The sequence below is a fragment of the Cucurbita moschata genome, unplaced genomic scaffold (assembly GCF_002738365.1).
Source record: "Cucurbita moschata cultivar Rifu unplaced genomic scaffold, Cmos_1.0 Cmo_Scf00015, whole genome shotgun sequence".
NCBI classification, from domain to species: Eukaryota; Viridiplantae; Streptophyta; class Magnoliopsida; order Cucurbitales; family Cucurbitaceae; genus Cucurbita; species Cucurbita moschata.
Genome location: NW_019268531.1, coordinates 144354 through 167473, shown reverse-complemented (window position 1 = coordinate 167473; position 23120 = coordinate 144354). Strand labels below are relative to the sequence as shown.

At 34.8% G+C, this 23120-nt stretch overlaps 3 protein-coding genes across 6 annotated transcripts in view; 2 read left to right on the top strand and 1 right to left on the bottom strand.

The window, feature by feature from the left end:
• Positions 1-2455: 2455 nt before the first annotated feature.
• LOC111452965 (RING-H2 finger protein ATL78-like) lies at positions 2456-3431 on the bottom strand. The gene has a single exon (XM_023093865.1). It carries the CDS (start codon positions 3308-3310, stop codon positions 2675-2677), a length of 636 nt encoding a protein of 211 aa, XP_022949633.1. The 5' UTR covers positions 3311-3431; the 3' UTR covers positions 2456-2674.
• A 3303-nt stretch (positions 3432-6734) lies between these two features.
• On the top strand, positions 6735-10611 carry LOC111452961 (autophagy-related protein 13b). Its single transcript, XM_023093861.1, has 4 exons — positions 6735-6892; positions 7041-8485; positions 8567-8739; positions 9938-10611. The coding sequence occupies exons 2-4, from the start codon at positions 7130-7132 to the stop codon at positions 10317-10319; spliced, it is 1911 nt and encodes a 636-aa protein (XP_022949629.1). The 5' UTR covers positions 6735-6892; positions 7041-7129; the 3' UTR covers positions 10320-10611.
• A 999-nt stretch (positions 10612-11610) lies between these two features.
• LOC111453770 (protein TONSOKU) overlaps positions 11611-23120 on the top strand; it is a 15727-nt gene continuing 4217 nt past the window's right edge. For 3 of the 4 annotated variants that reach the window (XR_002712304.1, XR_002712303.1, XM_023094993.1), the window contains exons 1-15: positions 11611-12033; positions 12713-13510; positions 14293-14469; positions 15710-15801; positions 16673-16771; positions 16961-17439; positions 17526-17569; positions 17649-17894; positions 18038-18179; positions 19861-19974; positions 21167-21267; positions 21402-21525; positions 21816-21925; positions 22606-22717; positions 22974-23078. Coding sequence is in view for 1 of the 4 variants with exons in the window: in XM_023094993.1 (XP_022950761.1) it covers positions 11761-12033; positions 12713-13510; positions 14293-14469; positions 15710-15801; positions 16673-16771; positions 16961-17439; positions 17526-17569; positions 17649-17894; positions 18038-18179; positions 19861-19974; positions 21167-21267; positions 21402-21525; positions 21816-21925; positions 22606-22717; positions 22974-23078 (3016 nt within the window). In the remaining 3 variants the exon portion in view is untranslated. The remainder of the gene's footprint in view (positions 12034-12712; positions 13511-14292; positions 14470-15709; positions 15802-16672; positions 16772-16960; positions 17440-17525; positions 17570-17648; positions 17895-18037; positions 18180-19860; positions 19975-21166; positions 21268-21401; positions 21526-21815; positions 21926-22605; positions 22718-22973; positions 23079-23120) is intronic. The other variant, XR_002712305.1, reaches the window with a different exon arrangement.

Here is a 23120-nt window from a genome sequence, read left to right as displayed (position 1 = left end):
GAATGTATGTAAGTTGTGTATTTTAAAAATGTGGGGAAGATGAGTTTATATAGAGGAGAAAAATGGCAAAATGTAGGATTGAATATTGACCATTGGATTGTGTTAGGAATAATGGAAGGTGGAGATTAAAAGTAATTAAATAAGAAAATTTTCTAAATTCATTTATTTCAAAATTTTAATATAATAGTAATATAATATAATAATAATAAAAAGTTATGTGAGTAACGGTCAAATGAAATTCAAAATTTATTATAAATATAATAATATAATAATAATAAAAATGATGTGAGTAACTACTAAAATTTTAAAATATAATAATATAATAATATAATATAGTAATAATAAAATTCGATGTGAGTAACGGTTATATTCAAATTTATATTTTGTGAAAATAATTTTATTTAGAAATGTAATAATAAGAAAAAACTCCACCATTTGTTACTCTTCCAATATTATAAATGTCATACTTTGATATATTTTGATTTGTCCATCATTTTGATTTTGTTGCCACATCATCACGTCGGGTATGTTGTCTCGACTCTAATTTCTTCGTTTTAGCTCTGATTTGAGTAATTGAAAAGTTGTTGTAATCGTTATTCCCGACCTTATACTGTGGACAATTCAAAAAACTGAAAATAGTTAATAATTAAAAGTAGGTTTGTTATCATCAAAACATCAATAATTAATTCATTGAAATTAATTAATGTGAGATCAAGGGCTAATAAGCCAACATATTGGGGATAGGGACAGGGAATATAATCCATGTCACTTGCCCGTGTTTAGCTAACAGAGAGAAATTTCTTCTCATTCACTCCATAATTTCCTACCCAACTTCAAATTATAGGTTAAAAGGACATCTCTAACCCTAAACCCTCAAATAGATGAAAAGACTATTTTGCCCTTGAAAAACAAAAGAGGTTGGAAAGGAGAAAATTGTTAAAATCTTTTTTGCTTTAAGAAACAAGAAAATATGATTTTTTTTTTTGTTTTTTTAAATGATATAGAAATATGAGTTGGAAAGTGGGGAAGAAGGCAAGGTAGAAGTAAATTAGAAGCAAAGATTAATTGGAGGATGTGGGTTTGGTAGTGTGTCTTTGTTAGGTCCAGTTTAATAATGCATTGAGGATTTGATGGTGGGGTGGTGACAGATTCTTAAAAATGGTGCCCCAAACTCCTGCAATTTAATGACGGCGGCCTTTACATCTGTCCACCATCTTCTCATCCGCCAACCCCCGCCCTCTTCACATCCGATCTACGGCGCCCAAACAGAATTCAGCTCGTCCACGGATGGCGGCGGGTCCGTTGGGATTGAAGCTTTGGTCACTAATAACTTCCTGAAGTCAAGAAGAAGGGAAAAAAAAGGAAGAAAAGTCGGCGGGCAGCGGCCGCCGGCGGAGATGGGATCATGGTGAAGAGGAGAGAGAAAGATACAAAGTTTTTACCAGAAAATAATATTATAAATAATATATATTTATTTTTAAAATTATGAAGCTGAGTTCAGAAGGTAGAATGTATTTACGTTTATTATTATTTATTATGATTGAAAATAGAAAATGTCACGAGGGAAGAGTGAGAATATTACCAAGTGAAGTATAAACAAGTTTAAAAAATTTCTAGAAAGGTCGGGATTGGGAGGGATGTGTCGAGGTGACATTCGAGATACACATCACCAACAACATTCCACAAAGACACCAAGACAAAGGAACATTTGCACATGGTACAATGCTTCTATATATATATATATATTGGGGTATTTGGGTTGGTGTATGTGATATATTATATATGTGTTCTAACAAACACTAACATGTGAACTCTATCATCCAAATTCTCCCTTTTTCAGTGCAATTTATGTTTTGCTTTTCACTCTCACCTTCCATTCCCATTCCTCTCATGCCTTCCTTTTTTCTCGCCTTCCTTTCATTCCTTCTTCCTATGATAGATTCAAATTCTAGATGGGAATTGAGCTAATCAAGTGGCACGATTTCATTATTTAAGATTAATTATCGACCTTTTAATAGTTTTCAAATTTAATAATCATACTGGTAATGAACTTGTTACGAGTACGAAAGATCTGCATAATATTGAAATAGAGAATTCTTCGACTTCCTCTTCTTCTCCTCCTATTTCAGATAGATATTCTCTGTGGTAGGAGAATCTTTTCCTATCTTATTATACATATATATATATATATAATTAATGAGAATTTTATGTTTTTGAATGTAGTTTTAAAAACGTAAAATATTTTAATAAATTTGATAATATTTCGTAAACAAAAATATAATATAATATTTAACATAATTTCTAAAAATTTAAATTTTAATATTAAAAAATATTTGTAATTTTTTAGACCGAAATAAATTAAAGTTTTATAAATAAATTTAAGAGTGGGAGATGAAAATAATGTTAAGACAAAAGTTTAAATTTAGAGCTAAATGATCGGAGAATTATAACCGAAAGCTTTTTATTTGAGGGGAAAAGAGTGTGAGAGGAAAGATATTTACATTTGAATTTAGTACCCTAATCTTGGCTAGGCTTGTAATAATTCTAATTAATTAAAAAAAAAAAAAAAGATGCTTACTTGTAAGCTAAAGCAAAAAAGAACCAAAATGCTCCATCAATCACAAAAAAGCCCAACCCCACAGCCCCACTTACCACTTCAATCTCATCTACTACTTTACCTATAGTTGCATACCAAACCTTCCCGTTCCACCGGAGCAATAACAACATTCACAACCACTTCCTCCCCCGGAGGTGGCGGCGGTGGCGGGTCAATAGCGATGAACTCGCCGTCAGGCGCCTCCTGGCTGCCTCCAGAGGCGATCTTATGGCAAGTGTCAGTGAGGCAATTGCGGCACTTGGGGCAAGAATTATGGGAACTCAGCCATTTATCAATGCAATGAACATGGAAGCCATGGAAGCATATGGGCAATACACGAACCCGATCCCCACCCTCGAATTCCGACAAACAAATCACGCATTCCCCATCGATTCCCCTTAATTTGTTCCCCTCTTTTGGGTATTCCACCGTCGGAAATTTCTTTAAGACATTTCGTCGAACACCTTTCGGATGCACCGCGAAAATCCCACCGCCACGTCCCCCCGACATCGTTGCCAACAAACTGGAACACCGCAACGCGCATTTTAGGAGCGCGTTGAGACCCAGAGAGCAAACTAGAGCACAGAGGAGAACTGAAAGTACCATCACTACGTTCATGTCGAAGCTCCCGAACCCAGGTCGCGGCTGCGCTGACACCGGCGGACTGGCGGTCACGGCCGGAAGGAGAAGCCTCCTTGAATTAGTGATAGACATGTGGGGAGAATGTTGAAAGATTAAAGATTGGAGTTTTGGAATTGTAATTCATTATTTGTGAGAATGATGAGAGAACCTTATATAGCAAAGGCAAATTAATGGATTGTGGGGATTGGGGAAGAAGAAAGCTGACGTGTCTTTATATATATATATATATATATTTTTTAAAGCTTTCTTCACTGTAAATTTTATTTTTTATTTAGAAAAAAAACACCATTTGCCTTGGAAAATCCAAAATTTTAATTGGGAGTATATTTTATTTATATAATTTTCATCCATTAATATAATGATTATTGAAATTAGAAAGAATTTTATACCATAAGTTTTAATTTTGATATTTTTAATATTTATAATCTGATATTCTATAAAATTTAAATAAAGTGATACGACTTAAGTTGATAAACTTCTTGTCTTAAATACCTATAATTTGAGAATTCGAGATTGTTCATATTCTTTCAAATTAAAGAATATGACCGAGTATAAATTATAATTTTGTGTAAATTAGAAAGAAAAAAAAAAACATCTTTGAAATTTCAACACTGTGCTTCATGTATATCTTCTCTGTATCGTGAGATCTAGAGAGGGAAACTTCGCATCATGAGGCTAATAGTGATACGTAACAGGTCAAATTAGATACTTTTTAAAGTTCGTGAACATTCTAGAAACAAATTTAAAAGGTGAGGCAAGAAAGTATTATTCATTTTTATCTAATTCGGAAATTAATTTCGAAATTTTTATTTTTATTTTTTGAGGGTTCGAATATATGACCTCTTTATTAAAGACAACCCTGACACGCCTCTTTGAGCCGGGCTTTGAGAGACCTCGTTTTTTAGAACGAGGTAAAAATGAAATTTGGATCATCGACTCCCGAGAAAAAAAAGTAGAAGAATGTTACAAAAAGATTTAATTGCAGTGGGTTCCAATTGCAGCCATCCTTTAGAGCAACAGCTCAAATGCCATAAGCTTTGATCTTTTTATTTTATATGCTTTCTTTTAACCCATTAATTAAATGACATAAAATAAAATAAAAAATAAAAAAGCACACTATTTATGATATTGAAATTAATTTTTTTGATTGATAGTGATACTTAATTTGAAGAATAAAAGAGCGTTACAGCAGATTCCAACTATCCAACATAAACAATTTCTTCAGCTTTCTTTTTATTAATATTTAAAAAAAAAAGTTGATATTTTTCTATTCAAATCCCAAATTAATTACAATTTTAGAAATTTAAATACGGAAACGCAGATTTTGAATTGTTTGTGATTGAGTCACTGAAAAAAAATGTGTACTTTGTTGATATAGAAAATAATTTTTAATTTTTTTAAGTCTTTCTTAGTCATACTATCCCCAATATCGCTTTCATTCGGACGGGTCTCAATTAGTTTATGTATTTCTCCTTAACTCGAATATCACATTATCCGAACTAAAATTAAAGGTCTCAGGAAAAAAAATCCAAGAGGTGGGTGTGAAAGTGCTTTATGAAAATTGCTCCTAAAGATTAGACTTTCATTGTGAAAAACTTTATTCCTTCTTTTATTAAAAAATATCTTATTGTGATTGTCGAACTTCAAGAACCATTATGATATATATTCTCGATCAAGAGCTTAAACGTTCAGAAATCTTTAACGGATTAAGATATTAATAACATTTTTTTATAAACATAAATCCCTTCGTCACCGTCGAAGAGATCATAAAATCTTAGAGAGTTATATAAAGAGATAACATGTCTAGTCATGGGAGGTTGAGAAAACTCGTTAAAAAAAAAAAAAAAAAAAAAACTTTATGAAAAGTGATTAAAAAGAAATAATTAAAAAAAAAATAATGAGATCTTTGAAGCTTGGATTTGATATTATCATATTAAAGTGATATACCAGTGTCGACACGCGAAAACGAGCATTATGCTCAAACTAAAGCAATGTTACATATTAGATCATTTTATGAAAGCTTATAATTTTTAAAAAAAATCAATTTGGTACTTTATAATGAATCTATTTAGATATTAATTGTTATAAAAAATTAAGTATTGCACTTTTGTGATTAGATATTATATGTTTTTAATGTGGAAAGGGCCTATTAAATTTTAAGTAGTTATATTTTTTTATTAAAATATGGGAATGAGACCGGTTTTGCTATAAATCATGCAAGTATCATAAGTTTATAGGTTCTTTCAGCTCGAGACACTTTTTTTTAGGTGAGTTATGTTGCCTTCTCCATAATAGTATTGATACGAGATCTGAAATCGATTGGGGAGAGGAAACTTCTCCCTAGTAGATGTGTTTAAAATCGTGAGCCTAACGACGATATGTAACGGACCAAAACAAATAATATCTACTAGCGGTGGGGTTAAGCTGTTACAGTTACTTATTCCACTCTCGATAAGCAGCATTGATAGTATTGTCATTTTGTGTAGATAATATTTTCATGCATTTTATTATTAAATATTTAATTTAAAGTTATCTTAAAGCATGATCATTAAAATTACCCCACGATTATATTTTTTTAACGACACTATTTTATAATTGGGTTTAAAATATGCGATGATTATGAACATTGTTATATTGTTATTTTATAGTACACTTTAAAAATTATTTTTTGACAATAAAACTATCCTGAAAACAGATATTCATGGGCCCAAATTGGTTGCCTTTTAAGGCCCAGGCCCATTTAAAGCTGAAAACATATCTTCTATGGGCCCAAACGGGTTCCCTTTTAAGGCCCCGGCCCATTTAAAGCTGAAAACATATCTTCTATGGGCCCAAATGGGTTCCCTTTTAAGGCCCAGGCCCATTTAAAGCCACCGAGATCATTAAATATTTTTTAGTCCCTAAATTTGAGATAAAATATTCTAAATTTCTTTTTTAGAATTTAAGCTGAAATTATCGATAGACAACTCGTAGAAACAGATTCTTTAATATTAATTTTAAATACTTTTTTAATTGATAATTTTAAAATTTTAATATAATTCTTATTAAATAAAAAAGTAAAATATTATAACCTAATGTTTCATATATAAATATACATATAATAGGTTAGTTTTGAACGGTAATTTTGGTATATTTATACATACATATATTAATATTTATATATAAAACATGAGTGGACGAAGATTCTTAGTTGCGGAAAAAAAATCTCTTTCCACCATCTCCTCATTCCTCGTTTAAATAGAAATTTCCACTATGTTTGGAGCGGATCCCCATGAGACCCATATTCACCGGTTAAATGAATATTTCCAAACTAATAAACGTCAATACAAAACTAAGTCAATCGACATAAAATATATAATACATCAAAATATTATGGTTTTTTTTTTTTTTATTTACACGAAAAAGTCATTAAAAGAATAATTTTGTAGACATCATTAAAAGGAAAAACTTGAAGATTAGGAAGTAATTAAATTCTAAAAAATTTTGTAATTGGGAAGGAAAAGGGTGGCGATGGCATTCAAAACCAGATAGTCCAACCCCTTCCCCTTCGTTAATCGTACAGTGCTCAACGGTGGATCCACGCTTGGTCTCTCTCGAATCGCTTTCTTTCGGCCTTCCAACTTTAAAATTTAAGTTCGTCATCACACCATATACGTACGCTACCTTCTTCAATTTCTTCTTCTTTTATGTTGCTTTTTCCTTCTTGGATAATTCGAATTTCAGCACTTTTTCCTTCTTTCTCGAACCGGGTTTCTTCACTGATCTCATCTTCCCCACATCGATGATCTTTATCGTGTTGCAGTGAATCGCAGTTAACTGGGTCTCCAAACGCTCCAATTGGGGTTTCCGGTAAAGGGTTCGTTTCAATTTTACTCGATTTCTGTTCTTCATATGGCTTCTTCTCATAATACTCATTCCGAGACTGCAAAAGTTGAGCAAATTCTTACTGAATTCTTCCCTAAAACGCTACAAATCATACTTGAATCGAGGTCCCCTTGTATTTCATCGCGTAATTTCAGTGGTGATCAAGTTTTGTGTTCTCCATCTTCCTCCTCCTCCTCCTCTTCGAGTATGAGGCCGAGGGATAAGTGGTTCAATTTGGCCCTTCGTGAATGCTCTGCTACGTTAGAGAATATTGACCTCTGGCGTCCTAGCTATCACGAACCCATGGTCATAGATGTTATTTTGGTGCAAAGGGAATTTGGTTTAGACTCTGTGAATGCTTCTCCTAGGAAAGATCTTGTTAGGAACTTGTCTTTGAAAGACAAACATCCATTTTCTTTGAATTCTGATAAGGAAGAGTTTGGATGTCAAACCAAGAGTGAGAAGGTTGTAGAGAGATGGATGGTTCATTATGAAAGTAGGAAGAACCGGGATACTAATTCTGGCTGCAGAAGGTCTAGTAATAGCACTGCACACACTTACAAGAAAACCATTTTACTCTTAAGATCTTTATATGCCTTTGTGAGGCTTTTACCTGCTTATAAGGTTTTTCAAGATATCAGTTCATCTGGTCAAATTCACCCATTTACACTTGTTCATCGTGTATCGTCCTTTGTTGAGCCTTTCACTCGAAGAGAAGAGGCCGAAATGCAGCGTTTCGTGTTCACTCCTGTGGACACTTCTTGTGGTAGACTCTGTCTCTCTGTGTTGTACCGTGCATCCCTTTCTGATATAAGCTCTGAACCATCAACTCCTATGTCGCCTCAAGTTATTCCTGAATATGTTGGGAGCCCATTGACAGATCCATTGAAAAGGTTTCCAACACTCCCTGTATCGATAGCCCCATCCCATGGATCTCCATCGTCGTTACAATTCTCGAGACGTCATAGTTGGAGTTATGACCACTTTAGACCCTCCCCACCTTCGGTCTCCTTTTCACCTTCGCCAACGTATTCAGAATCTCATGCTTTAGTTTCGAATCCAGCCTTTTGCCGCTTGCCTCCTTCGAGCTTACCTCCACAACCAGCTGAAATGGCTATGGGACATAAAGATAATGTGAATTATGATGAATATTATCCTTCTCCTGTCTTTTCCCCTTCACCCTCGTTGTCGCCACCAATTGGTATTCCTGTAAGGCGATTGCCGAATGGTCTATTGCAGTCTGAAAGTGCTCCTCAAAGTGCACCTATAGCAAAGCTTCCCCATTCCCCTGCATTATCAAGCAAACCGAATTTGTCGCCATCCTCTCCCCTTAAAGCTTCTGGGCCGGGTATTCCATTGCCCGCTGGCTCTGCAATTAGAAAGGTATATATATTTCTGCTTATCGTTATTTCCCGCTCTGAATGTGTTGTGCTCAATGTCTTGATTTGTTTTTATCTTCTTTAGTCATTTTCTCTTGGAAGAGACGAAAGCCGAAGAATTTCAGGCTGGAGGGTATCGTCGAATAACTCACCAATTTCAAGAAGCTCCAGTAGATCTTTTCCAGATGATCTTGATGATCCAGAGTTTCCCTGCCCCTTTGATGTGGATGAGGATGAGATGACGGATAGAGGTAGCAGGTAATGACTGCTCACATTCTTCTCTTTCTGTGACAGTAATAACTAAATATGCAGAGATGTTGTGATTGAATTTATTTCCCTGCTTATGTTTGAGATCAAATCTTGTCTGCTACTTTTCTACTTTGAACACGACCAACTTACTCTTTGATTGTTTCCTATACACATTATTTTTCCTCCGTAGCTATAAATTGAGAGAGCCAAAGGGATGAACTGTACAGATCTAAAGACCCCTTTCTAGTTGGGACATAAATCAAGAGATTCACTCTATTCAAGGTAATAACTTGGGTTAAAAATCCTCTGATTATGTTCTAGCAAATGTGTTTTAGTTAGAACCTCGAAGGGAAGCCCGAAGAGGATAATATCTGCTAGCGGTGGGCTTGGACTGCTACAAATGGTATCAGAGTCAAACCAGCAAGGACGCTGGGCCCCGAAGGGGGTGGATTGTGAGATCCCACATCGATTGGAGAGGGGAACGAGTGTCAGCAAGGACGCTAGGCCTCGAAGGGGGGTGAATTGTGAGATCCCGCATCGATTGGAGAGGGAAACGAGTACCAGCAAGGATGCTGGGCCTCAAAGGGTGGCGGATTGTGAGATCCCACGTCGGTTGGAGAGAGGAATGAAACATTCTTTATAAGGGTGTGGAAAGTTACTCTCTCTAGCAGACGCGTTTTAAAACCTTGAGAGGAAGCTTGGAAGGGAAAGTCCAAAGAGGACAATATCTGCTAGCGGCGGGCTTGGGCTGTTACGCAAAGTGTAAAGAACAACCAGAAACTCGGCTTATTAGATTCAGCTATCAGTTAACCAATAGCTCGAATTTCAGCTTTCCAGAAACTTGCAAAGAAATTTCTACCATTCTCTTCAGAAGCTCCTTTCCAGAAGAAGTTTTGGATAGTTTTCTTTAACTTCTTAATTTCTCTTCTCTTGGAGTCCAAAATATCTCACAATGGCACTTCCTGATATGATAAAAGCCATCTCTCAACATCAAAGCTCCATGATTTGGTTAATCGAGGAATAATTCGAGGTTTCGTTGGAATTTTGGCGATGCTGAAACCGAGCATCTCAAAGAACAGTAGCAGGACATAAATTCCTTCGCTTACGTTTCCTAAACTGCCATTTCCTTCATGTTTTATCCTGTGATATGTCTACAATATACTCAAATTGCTGTCATACTGAATATGTACATTTAAATCACGCCTAGACCTGAATCCTTTGACCAAAAAGGAAACATCTGTGAGATGCTGGAACCCGGGGGATTCTTCCCAATCCGTAAATCTCAAGACGCTGCCGTTGGCGCTCTAGTACGTATGCTTCAAAAAGCTCCACCACTTCGCCAGGACTTCACCGATCCAGCCGCAGATCTTGTACGACCCTCGACACCCGATTCCCCAAGCAGAAATCCCCAACAGGGAACTCAGATATCTAAATCATTGGGTTCAAAGGGCCGCTATGCTGCCTCCTCTAGTATCACAACCTCTGGTCTTTTTGTGCCTAAAACTACAGCTGATGCATTGGAAGAACTACAGAGCTACAGAGAGATGAAAAATTTGTTGCTCAGGCAAGCTGGAAAGACTCCCATATGATCTGCAGTGTAGTTACCCATCTATGTGAATATTTAAATCCTATGAATACATGTACAGTAATTTCCCTTTCCAAGTTGCAGCTCTGGTTGGCTTCCATTTTTCTTCATGTACATATTTATATGTTATATATTTGGGGAGACTGAGCGTCAAGTATGTGCAGTTATGACCATATGAATGACCCTTTGAGGGCACTTACAGCTATATCCTCTGTAAATAATTTAGTACAGACTTGCTAAATCATTGAACTGTTTATTCTGTTCTTCATTGGAAATTTGAAGCTAATTTCATTAGTCTATGTTGTGCTATATCAGAACTGTCTGTACTGATTTATGTATGTAGAGATAAATGTTTTCTGCTGTTTCTTTTTCTTTTTTAATATGTTATTAATGATTTCCTTACGAGAACTTTTAAGATTGTGCCGCTTTGGTGATCGGGTGATCAAAGTGTCTAATAAATCTATAAATTTTTAAGTTTATGTCTATTTGGTTCTTAAATTCTATAAAGGGTCGAATAGGCTCTTAAACTTTCATTTTTATGTTCGATAGGTTTTTGTATTGACTTGTTTTATGTTTTTTGAAATTCATGGATTTACCGAGCATAAAATTGAACAATTATATAAAAGTTCCTTTTTTGCTAAAATGTTAATGATTTGAAAAGATCCTAAATATATCAATGATTTAAACCTCCTACTTTGTGGTTAACAGCCACATAATCCATGGTCAATCGACCTAATGGATCATTTAGAATAATTTTACAAACTTTAAGGACTACAAGTGTCTCTTTGGAAATCTTAGGGATCAAATAGACACTCAATCTAAACCTCAACGACAAAAATTGTATTTTACCCTTAAAAACAACTATACTTGAGTATTAGAAGGCTGTGGTGGTGTTTCGTTTGATCGCATGCTCATATCGTGTTTCCTCGACACACTTTGTTGTTTTGCCATAACTCGGGTCATACTGTTGTTTATATGACTTAGAATCAATTTCTTCTAAGCACTTTACATGGCCCTTATTGATCACTGGGCCAACTCATTCCACCCTATTGTTTACACCGGACTATTATAAATTTTTATTAGAAACATATGGTGAGATCAAAACATAAACGTGATAATTAATAAAAAATAGTTTTAAATATAAAAAATGAAGAGTAAATATGGTGACCACTTAGAAGAGAATACCTTAATCCATTTTTTCGAACATAAAAAATAAAACCAAGAAGGTAAAAGTATGCATCAAAATTGGCACCAAATGGAACCCAAAATTTAAAGAATAAAATATTTTGGCGGGAAGATCATCTCTTTCACTCACAGACTCGCAGGCTCAAAGACGGAACCCTCAAATCCTCTGCAACCTCCAGGCTTACACAAGCCGCTATATCTGTTCCAATCCTAAGCGACAAATACAGTCGCCGACGTTCATCGGAACTGCCCTCACCGGAATGACTCGAGACGGCGTACAATTCGACGCGGCGAAACGATCATATCGAAATTCTAAGGCCGAGGGGAACCGGCACGAGGAAGCCAAATGGGCCAATGTAATCGGCAATATCTTGAAGAATAGAGGAGAATACGTAAAAGCACTTAAGTGGTTTCGGATTGATTACGATGTGTCGGTTAAGTACTTACCTCAGAAGCATATGCTGGCAACGTGCCAGTCTCTGGGCGAGGTCTATCTTCGGCTTGAACACTTCAAAGATGCTCTTATTTATCAGGTGAGATTCTGGCTTTGGATAGCGTTCGTGCCTAGGAATGTATGGAGTTGAAAATTAGGTTTGGTCTGAAAAAAATACGTTTATAAAATTTCTGTAGTTCTCGATGCCAAATTGACTATGCAGGTAAAGATGTTGGATGTGGATATGATTTAGTAGTTTTTGTTTTACTTGCTGGCATTTCTTCCCCATAGACTTGAAAGGGATAGTTTAGGATCGAATTAACCCGATCATTCGGATTCCGTAAAAATGCACAGGGAAATAAACTTGAAATTAACAACACTGGTATAGTTCGTTTTTTCGTGTTTTGCTCTATAGTCATTGAAAGTTTCATTTCATAGTATCTTGGCAGCTGTACTGGACTCTGTCGACTAATCTCCAACTTAAACGATTTAGAAGTGCCGTTGAATCATTTGTCGATTTAGAAGTGCCGTTGAATCATTTGTAAACCGATAGTGCTTTTATTTTTCAGTGTTCTGTCAGTAGCCCGTCTCTTACGTCTCCTATACTATGTGATTTATCTTCTACTTATTATTTTATGTTCTAATGGAATATAAACCAAATTAGGTGCTGTTGCACAGCTCAATTACATATCATGATGGCCAGGAGTAATTTATGTTTACCATTCTATTTTCAATTTTTTTTTTTTATTGTTTACTACGGATTTCATATTTAATTGCAGAAGAAACATTTAGAGCTAGCCAAAGATGCTAATGACCTCGTGGAACAACAAAGAGCTAATACTCAACTGGGTCGTACTTACCATGAGCTATTTTTGAAATCTGACGACGACCATTTTTCAGTTCGAAATGCCAAAAAGTATTTCAAGGCTGCCATGGAACGTGCAAAGTTTCTGAAAGATCACCCACCAAAAATTGGATGTTCATTCCTCAAGGAATATATTGATGCTCATAATAATTTGGGAATGCTTGAAATGGATCTTGATAATTTGGAAGGGGCCAAAAAGATCTTAACGAAAGGACTAGAAATTTGTGACGAAGAAGAGGTGGATGAGGATGATGATGGTCGTAGCAGGCTCCATCACAACCTTGGAAGTGTATATATGGAGCTAAGAATGTGGGATCAAGCTAAGAAGCATATTGAGAAGGACATAATTATCTGTAAGAATATTGGGCATTGCCAAGGAGAGGCTAAAGGATACATTAACCTTGGTGAGTTGCATTACAGGGTCCAAAAGTATGATGAAGCAATTCATTGCTATCGGAAGGCTCTTCATCTAGCAAAATCAATGGAAGACGAGGATGCTTTGGCAAGGCAAATTGATCAGAATATTAATACTGTTAAGGAAGCTGTACAAGTGATGGTTGCACTAAGAAAAGAAGAGCAGAATCTTAAGAAGCTAATGAGAGAAATGGTCACTGCTAGAGGCACACCTCGTGAGCGCAGATGTCTACTGCAGCAAAATGCTTCTCTTGATTGCTTAATTGAAAAATCAAGTACGATTTTTGCATGGATGCAGGTGAAAGCAATAATTTCTAGTGTCATATTATGTTGCACTAAAAATTTCCAATGAGAAAGTAACTTCTTTGCAGCTGCAGTGGTTGTTTTTCCTAGACTTGAACCAAACTAAAGTTACAAAACGTCTTTAGGTTTGATTTTAGTTCCTTAGGTATAACGTACGGCAATGCTTAGTCCATGAATTGCATGTTAGAGAATGCAGAAATTTTAGTTAATTTTGTGTCCGTTTAGTTTGTTTTGACGTGGCCTTTTATTCTATTTGAGTATTTGTTTGAAAATGTTTCCGGACATTTGTCAATGAGCTGACTATATAGTTTTCTTTGGGACAAGAAAAATTTTACACATTGGTTTTGTTTAATTATTAATTAGAATTTGATTTAATGTTATACAGCAGGCAACTTCTAATTGGAGTGCTCTCTCTATCTATGCAAGTTCATTTTTGTAACTTCAGCATCTCTTTGATCAATCTCAGTTGTTGTTTCATGTAGTTTTCTTTTATGAGAAATGGAGCTTTCGTTGAAAATAAGGAAAATGTTTCATACGGTTTTTGCTGGCTGGGGTATTCTGCTCCCTCTGCATTTGATTGCAATTCTTCCTGCCTACGAAGCATTTTTTAAAATAAAACTATGGCTCTCTATATGAGTTTTTTTTTTTTTTTTTTGATGAATTTAGGAGGCTTTTTGTGCATATGAGTTTAGGTAAGGATTATATGCTATGGTTGTGGTACGGATGTTTTCCTTTTTGTTATCATTGTTGTTTATTAATACTTCTGCTGTGGTTTAGCATCTTGAATTTGCAAAAAGGAAGAAAAGGGTTGCAAGTGAACTTTGCGACAAGGAAAAGCTGAGTGATTCTTATCTGGCTATTGGTGAATCATATCAAAAACTAAGAAAATTCACAAAATCCATTAAATGGTATGTGAAGAGCTGGGAAGTATACAAGTCTATTGGTAATTTAGAGGTAATGTTTGTTCCATATGTTTTATATGTAATATTGAAAGAAGCCTCCTAAACTCTACACCCTAAAATTTAACCACCTCTTCAAGATATTTGTCAAATTATAATTTACAATTATTTTTTTGTATATTTTATTTACTCATTTGTAAATAGCTCTTAATTGGTAATTGTTTCCTCGTATGCTATTTTCCTTCCAAGTTTGTTTTCTTTGTAATCTCTATTTACACTCTTCTTGCGGGTCTTAATGTTGAATTTGATGCGGTTGGAATAAAATTTTTGGGACCCAAATATTGGGCAAAGATCTTCATCACAAGCAAAAGGATCAGCCATGAAAGTAGGAGGTATCAAAATGAATAATCAAATCACTCACGCTGAATCTAACAACTGGGAAGGAGAAGAATCAGGAAATAAGGATAATTTGGTGTGTACTTATTGCAAAATACCGAGGCATACCAAGGATAAATGTTGGAAACTGCTTGTGATAGGGAGTCCACTCGTGTATGAGCGAACTGGAAATAAGGTTTGTAAAGTGAAAAAAGCATTGTATGGATTACTTCGGATAAAAAATTATCTTAGAATACTTGAAGATTTCATGGGAAGGAACTATGAAACTTTACTGTGGTAATAAGCCTGCCATCAGTATTGTCCATACTTCAGCTCAACTTGATAGAGCCAAGCATGTACAAGTTGTTGAACACTTTATAAAAGTGAAGTTGGATAGTGGTCTCATTCGTACTCCATTTGTGCCCGCCGATAATCAAATAGTAGATATCCTCACCAAAGGATTGAGCAACAACTTTGAGAATTTAGTGAGCAAACTGGGAATGGAAAGCAGTCATTCAATGGCTTGAGGGGGAATGTCAAATTATAATTCTTATTTGTAACTAGCTCTTAATTGGTAATTGTTTACATGTATGATAGTTTCCATTATTTTTCTTCTATATAGATTAGTCTTGTACCGATTCTTCTTCAGTAAGAAAGAATTATCTTCATTGGTATAGTTTTTTTTTTTTTCTCTTGCGAATATTATTTGGAAGAACTGTGAAAATTTAACCTATGCGAGAATTCAAAGTATTTTAATCTATGAAAGAATTATCTCCTCAAATGCATCTTGTGAAAACATATTTGAAGTCAAAGTATTTTAACCTATGCGAGAATTCGGATTCAGTGAGTTGAAAATTTTCATATGTGGTGATAGTGCTATTCTGGTTTGTTTTTAATGCTCTTACAATCTTTTATATTAGGGACAAGCACTGGCCAAGATTAATATTGGTGACGTTTATGACTGTGATGGCAAGTGGACAGAAGCATTAGATGCATTTGAGGAGAGTTACAGGTATTCAACTGCATTCTTTAGGATTTCCATTTTTCTTTCCTTATCTTTCTACTTCATAGAGCATGTAAGGTTTTATTGTGGGCTTGGGATTTTTTGATGTCCTTGCATTCTTTCATTTTTTTTTCTCAATGATATTGTGATTCATTACATATATATATATATATATATATATATAGCGCATGTGAGGGTTGAATGCATTCTTCCTCGGTGTGGTTTTTGAGTTTAAAATACAAAAATTTAGCAGTTGATACATTAGTTCTTCCAATTGAAGAGCACTAGTTCCCAGAATTTAAACCATGTTTTTGTGGGAACACATAAACTCCAGTTTACTAATACTGTAATCGATTCTTAAATGATGCATAGTAAGAAATTCTTAATTAGCTTCATTTTGATGTATTTGGTTTGCACCTTATTGCCTTCGCAAAAAACCTTCGGGTCTTACTTTACTTCTGAAATCATAAAATTTGTAAGAGATTGGGTTGTGCTATCTTCTAAAGTTACACTCCCGGTAATCATTGATCAAAATACTTAAAAGCCTAAACTTCTGCAAGTATTTTGTGCTTTTCCCCCCTTCTTTTTTCTATCTTTTAATGGGGTTTTAATTTAAAAATTGATGTGATTATGGATGCATTTACGCTTTGATAACATATAAATTACCATAATGATACTTCTTTGAGCAATTTGAAAATAAGATTGGGTTGCTTCTTTATTCATTACCATTAAACTTGCACTTGCATTAAAAAGATGAAGAGTGCAAAAATTAGTTTTCTCAAAATCAATGGTTCAAGCATTTTGATAAACACTGATGGCACATTTAATGTCCTTGCATTTGAGGGATAGTTTGATGCTTATTTGGTTGCCTATATTGTAGGATTGCTCTGGAGGCTAAACTTCCTTCTGTCCAGCTTTCAGCACTGGAGAATATGCATTATAGCCACATGATAAGATTTGATAATGTGGAAGAAGCTAGGTAAGTACTATACGTGAAGTGAGAACATAATCAGTTTATATTTATGGGACTTCTTCATTTAGTGATTAGAAAATAATTTTGGATATTATAGAGCTCGATTTTTTCTTTTATAGTCGTCATGACTTGTTAAGCTCATTCGTGTTATGAGCTCCCATTAAATAAATAGAAAAGATGATGTCTATTTTGCAGGCGGTTACAGTCCCAAATTGACCAATTGAAGGAAAAAACGAAAAGTGGTAATGAAACAAAATTTGTAGCAGAGGATTGCTGCTCTGAAACTGATTCAGAAGAGGCTCTGTCAGACATTCCATCTAATGAGTGCTTGTCAGAAACTAGAAAATCTTGTAACAGCAGATTTAATTCTTCAAAATCTTTAGCTGATTTAGAAGAGCCAAATGACCCAGTTACTTTTACGTCATCCCTCAAGCGGCATGAATGTTCACCTAAAATCAAATCAATTGACATGGAAAAATACAATGCTTCTTCTAACCCTTCTGAATTTTCGCCTAAAAGTTTGTCTCAGTCAGCTGGTAGCCAACAGACTACCATTGGTCGTAAACGTGTTCGTGTGATTCTTTCTGATGATGAGGGTGAGGATGAAATGATTGATTTCCCAAAATCAAGGCCTCATTTATGCCGGGGAGAGAATTCTGCAACTTCTGATGAGAGTTAGTTTTTACTCCTTAACTTGTTTGAGCTATAGACTTTCACAACCATTGACTGAGTGTTGGCTGTGTTTGTTCCTCAATTTCAGACAAGAATAAAAAATGCTCAGGAAATATTGCTGCAGAAATTAAGGTATATCTCAAATTGGGTCTTTGAGGATTATCATGCTTGTGTTTCAATAACTTTGATCGTTTAATATTTTGTTTGGTAGGAGGGTTCAGTAACAACCAGCAAACATGCAAGCAGGTCTTGCGAAGACATTGAAGAAAGCACTGGTTCATATAAATACAAGAGTCGAATTATCGCTTCTCAAAATGATAAAGTTTTTGGAACTCAAAATGCTGAAGAAATATTTCATTCTGATTCTGCTGCTAGTGGCTCGAAATTTGAAGTTGACATCTCGGAAAATCTGTTGCATAAATATAATGCTACCAAGTTGAATCCTTCTGAGCAGGGTGTAAGTGTTCTTTGAAATGCTAGCTTGAGATACTGATTTTGTCAATGGCTTACACTCATGCCAAGATTATTTTAAATTTAAGTTTTTTGTTTACTGTTGTCATAAGCTTCTGACCTAACTCCTAAGATATTCTCTAATTGCAGGAATGTGTTACATTCAAAATTGATAATAAGCTGATACACATAGAGATTGCATCATTTGGAGATATGCTAACCATTGAATCTGCGAAGGAAGAACTAGCATGCGTTTACTATCTACAACTTCCCTGTGAAAAGAGATCAGAGGGTATTTACCAGATACTTACATTTTTTCTGCTCAAATATCTTAAGTAATTATGGGTACATAAGATGGATGGCCTTGCTAAAAAAATGAAATAATTAAAATCATGGGGCTAAATGATATTAATCTATGACATCGTGTCAACATGTCTGAATTCTTTGTAGACTAAATTGAGACTTCTCCACGTGAGTCTATGTTAGTTTCAAATCTTCTACCGTTAGTTTTTCCAAGATTACCTCTTTGGGTGGACGGTCATAAGCGCCTTTTAGGAATGGGCTAATATAAGTGAGTTTTTAGGTACGCTTTTCTTTGGCATTGTTTTCTTTGAAAATGTCCCTCATTCCAAGCGGAGTAATGTTGGAGGGGAGAGCAGCTAGTGAGGCAATACGTCTTGAAGTGGGTTAGAGAATTAAGAATTCTAGAGTGAGTTAATTACTGAAAGCATGCCTTAAAGGAAGTTGAGGATGTGTTTGATATTTGACGAAGGCTCTTTTCTAGAATGTTGAAGGATTGGGTGTATGTATAAAATAAGCACAGTTAGTGATTTGTTTATTCCAATTAATCCAGACATTGTTATCCTTCACAGAACCAAATGTCAAAGTATTTTTATGAGTTTGGTTAAAAGTTTATAAACGATATGTGGTACGAAATGAGGAGAATTAGAAGGCCTAGTTGTTGTTGGGGTATCATGAGTCTATCTCTGAATTTACCTCATACTTGGGAGTATATTTTTCTAAAAGTAGTGTACCAAAAATTACTAGCAATGGTGATGATAATAGAGTTCTCGGCCAGTCTTCGTAGATGTCGTTCTTGTTGTAGGCGGATGAAGCACTTGGTCTTCCTATTGAAAGGAATCCGTAGATCCTATACTTCGGTACTTACGGGAGAATAAAGGTGATAAAAAAATTCCTGAAGTAGAATGAAGCTTTTCTAGGACAGATTGACTTTTTGTGGTCTTTTCTTCTTATGCCACATTCTTCTCGTTGAAACAGTTTCTAAAAAAAGAATTTTTTTTATCCAATCAGTGCATGCTAATACCTTATTTGTTATATGCTCCTATCAAATTTTCCTCCATTTCTTCCCAGAAAATTTGTTTGATAAAAGCAGTTTTTATTGAGAAATATAAAAGAATGCTTGTACAACAAATGAAAGCCTATGAGAAAAGGAGCCAAGAAAACAAAAGGCTAGCTAATGACACAAGTACGAGAAAGGGTTCCATTTCAAAGAAAGAGAGAGAAAAGGACAATCACTTCTTAGTATAGAGACCTAAAGTTAGAGTTTGTACCTAACCAAGACCTAAACCTTCCCCATGAACCCTCTGCTTCTATAGAAACCCCTAATCTCCCAAGCCAAATATTTTACAAGACTGCGAAGAAAGTAGTACACTGGAGGGCTATCCTCTATCTCGAAAGATTGGATGGCTGTAAAACCTCCTCCACGATAGCCCTTCATGGTTTGGAGGTTGGAGGTTGATTGAAAAAAACATCTCATGGATGTTGATTTAAGCATTTAGTCAGGTAAAGTGTGTGGAGAAATATCTGAAAATCAAAATAGCATATTCCATCTGTTGGTAGCACAATCAGTTTTGTCCCCTTGTATCTCAAATTTAAAAATTTGATTTTCATCGACATGTGTGATACAGTGGGCTAAACAATTCCTAATATTTTTCTTTTACATGCCCTCTTAGGTCTGGTACCTGTGATTCAACATATAAGTTGTGATGGGAGAACTCTGGAGAACCTTGAATTTTTAAAACCCTATGGCCATGAGAGAAATCTTTTGTTTGATGCCGTCGTCAATGGTATGTTTTATCATAAACTTATTTTCATGATTCATTTTTGGATATATGTTTTATCATAAACACTTTGTTCTCTAAGATTGGTAGAAATAAAAATTTAGTCTCTACATTAAATTACCACCAAATCCAAAAGCTTAAGCTGATGGGTTATGATAAATTTAATTATATCAACACTTCCTTCATTTGTGATCTTTAAAATTTTTCGAAGTCCCAAGAAGTTGAATCAATATTAATTGGGGAGAAAATGACATTACATGTATTTAAACACAAGACCTTCTGTTTTGATATCATGTTAATCACCACTTAACACCCTAAAATTTAATTTGTGAGTCCTTACGATTCCAATTTTGTAATAATTTAGTTTTTATACTTTAAAATTTGTAACTATTTAGTTTCTGTTGTGAAAAATATTATTAACATTTAATAAAACTCCTTATCTATTAGATTGGTCAATTTTTTTCAGACCAAGTGTTTATAAACTATAAAGTTTAAGTAATTATGTTATAAAAATTGACATTCAATTTTGATGATATTTTTTATTAAATTGTTACAAATTTAAAAGTACAGGGATGACTAAAGGGACGACTAAATTGTTACAAACTAAAGGTTGATAATTAAATTGTTACTTTAAGGAGAGTTTAGGGACCAAATGTGTTCTTAAGCATGTTAATCTTATGTTGTATATGGTGCGCGGTCTCATCCAATATTGTTTATCAATATGCCATTTCACATCGTGGATGGCACAGAATAATGACTTTTATTCTTGTTTCGTCAATTGTGATCGTTTCAGAATTTGGGAGTTGTCCAGTTGTTGTATATGAGAAACTAGGTTTCTATCTCAGCTTTTAGTTGAGGGAATTGTCAATATTAAGGCTATTGATTGAACCAAAACCAATTTCCCCGGTTTTTGGTATTTTTCTGAACTGTTTATCTATCATTTAGCCTTATACTATAGTTCTGTATATCCCACGATTACTTCAAATAACAATATTATCAATCTCATTGTTCGCCAAATGTAGTATAAATACTGTCATTAGTTTCTTGATTGCTGAACTTAAAGTGACACCAGACGTATAATTCTGTGTCAAATAAATAAAATAATTACTTACACCTTGACAGGATGTGTTGTTGTTCACAATGGGGTTATTTGCTGATAGAGTCAACTTAATGAAAACATCGTTTTATACCTTGACAGGATGGGTTTCAAAACCCTTGATAAAACTCTATATTGATTACTGCAAGGAGTTATCCGAGACACCTAACATGAAGTTGCTGAAAAAACTGTACAATCTGGAGGTATGTCATTGGTGTTAGTTGACCTAATGCTACCCTCATTCTGAATGGGACAAACTCTTGCAAGAAATGATTGCAATGTCTTTCTTCAAGGTGGATTATATTGATTTGACTGGCATCTATCTTATGTATTCTAGGCTTCAGATGACGAGATTGCGGTGCCTGATTGTGATCTGCAAGACTTATCTATAAGTCCACTGTTGAATGCGCTGCACATCCAGAAAACTTTTGCTATATTAGACCTTTCTCACAATTTCTTAGGCAAGTTTATTCTTATTGTTAAAAATGACGTTCCCAAATAGTGACCATTTCACATACTTAAAAGAAAAAGTTTTTTTTTAAATACTAAGATAGGAAGTCTGTATGGTTCGTATTATTACTAACTTTGACACTTAAGAAGCAGCTCCGCTAGAACATTGAAATATCTGAGAAGAAAGTATTACACGTGAAAACTTGACAAATGAAACCTGAACTGAATAGGACATGCAAACTATATTATTAGTATTTGGGGTAGTAGTACTGTTTGTGTTCATATAACTCATATGCTGCAGGAAATGGAACGATGGAGAAAATTCAGCAGGTCTTCAAGCAGTCCAGCCAGACACATGACTTAACGTTAGATTTACACTGCAATCGATTTGGTCCAACTGCTTTATTCCAGGTTTCATATATCCTTTTGAACATTTAAATTAAAGTTTTCTTTGACTCTTCATGCAAGACGTTTACATCTAGGAGGATTACTAGAACTCTTTTATGGAGAAAGATTTTTGTTCCTAGAAACATCTGAACCTGGATTACAGTTTTCTTTTGTATTTTTTGCTAAAAGTGATGTGGTTACAAAGTGGATATTTGGGATTGGATAAATGCAGGGCAGCAAGATTATTCCCGTTTTGTGTTTGGAATGGAAGTGATTGTACTGCAACGAGCAAGGAGTGTTGTTGCCACAAATAAACTAATAGAGGCTTCAGGGTATTAGATCTGATTTGAGCAATATTGAGTGTGAATAAAGATTTCCTTTGTGAGTTCTTTGAGAGAGCTTAGGCTGCATTGGGTACTTTTACTGTTATTTGGAGTACTCAATTAGAAAGAAACAAAAGCATTTTTGCATTTGTAGAAGGGCATTGAAAGGAGGTTTGAAGTGTGCTTCACTTCAATGCCGCATTCTGGCTATTGGTTTTTAGCATTTCTTGGGCGTCTCTTTAATGTTGATTTTCACATTCTTTTTGCATCTCCCTCGTTTGCCTTGGCCTGTGTTCTCGTGTAACCCTGTGCTATGTTCTTTTGGTTTATTATTTTTTAAAATTTTGGAATTGTCTCTGTCACTAATACTCCAATATTCAGATTTGTGAATGCCCTATTCTTTTCACTCGATTGGAAGTGCTTAACATATCTGGAAATCGCCTAACCGATGCTTGTGGATCATACCTTTCAACTATCTTAAAAAACTGCAAAGGTAAATGCATTGCCGATTTAGAAGTGATTTTATAAATAGTTCGTGTCGTTTGAGCCCTATATGAAATTTGGTTGGTGTCTCTACGAATTTCTTTATTCTGTCTTTTTTTCTTCGTATTTTAAAATCATTGATGCATCTTGATTTCAGCTATATTAATTGAGTTCTAATAATATGCGCCGAGGTTCTGGTTGAATGTCAATAACCTTTCACTTAGATTTATTTTTCAGATATAGCTTGATTATTTTCATTTTCCCAGGTCTTTGGAGCTTGAACATTGAACGATGTTCCATCACATCTAGAACAATTCAGAAGGTTACTGATGCATTGGAAGTTGGAGCATCACTTGAAAAGCTGTATATAGGTTACTTTTTTTTTTTTTTTTTTTTTTTTTTTTTTTTTTTTT

Coding starts and splice junctions, on each gene's coding strand:
- LOC111452965 (XM_023093865.1), bottom strand. CDS start 3,310: ATGTCTATCACTAATTCAAGGAGGCTTCTCCTTCCGGCCGTGACCGCC.
- LOC111452961 (XM_023093861.1), top strand. CDS start 7,130: ATGGCTTCTTCTCATAATACTCATTCCGAGACTGCAAAAGTTGAGCAA. Junction 8,486..8,566: donor CTGGCTCTGCAATTAGAAAG/GTATATATATTT, acceptor TATCTTCTTTAG/TCATTTTCTCTTGGAAGAGA. Junction 8,740..9,937: donor ATGACGGATAGAGGTAGCAG/GTAATGACTGCT, acceptor AATCACGCCTAG/ACCTGAATCCTTTGACCAAA.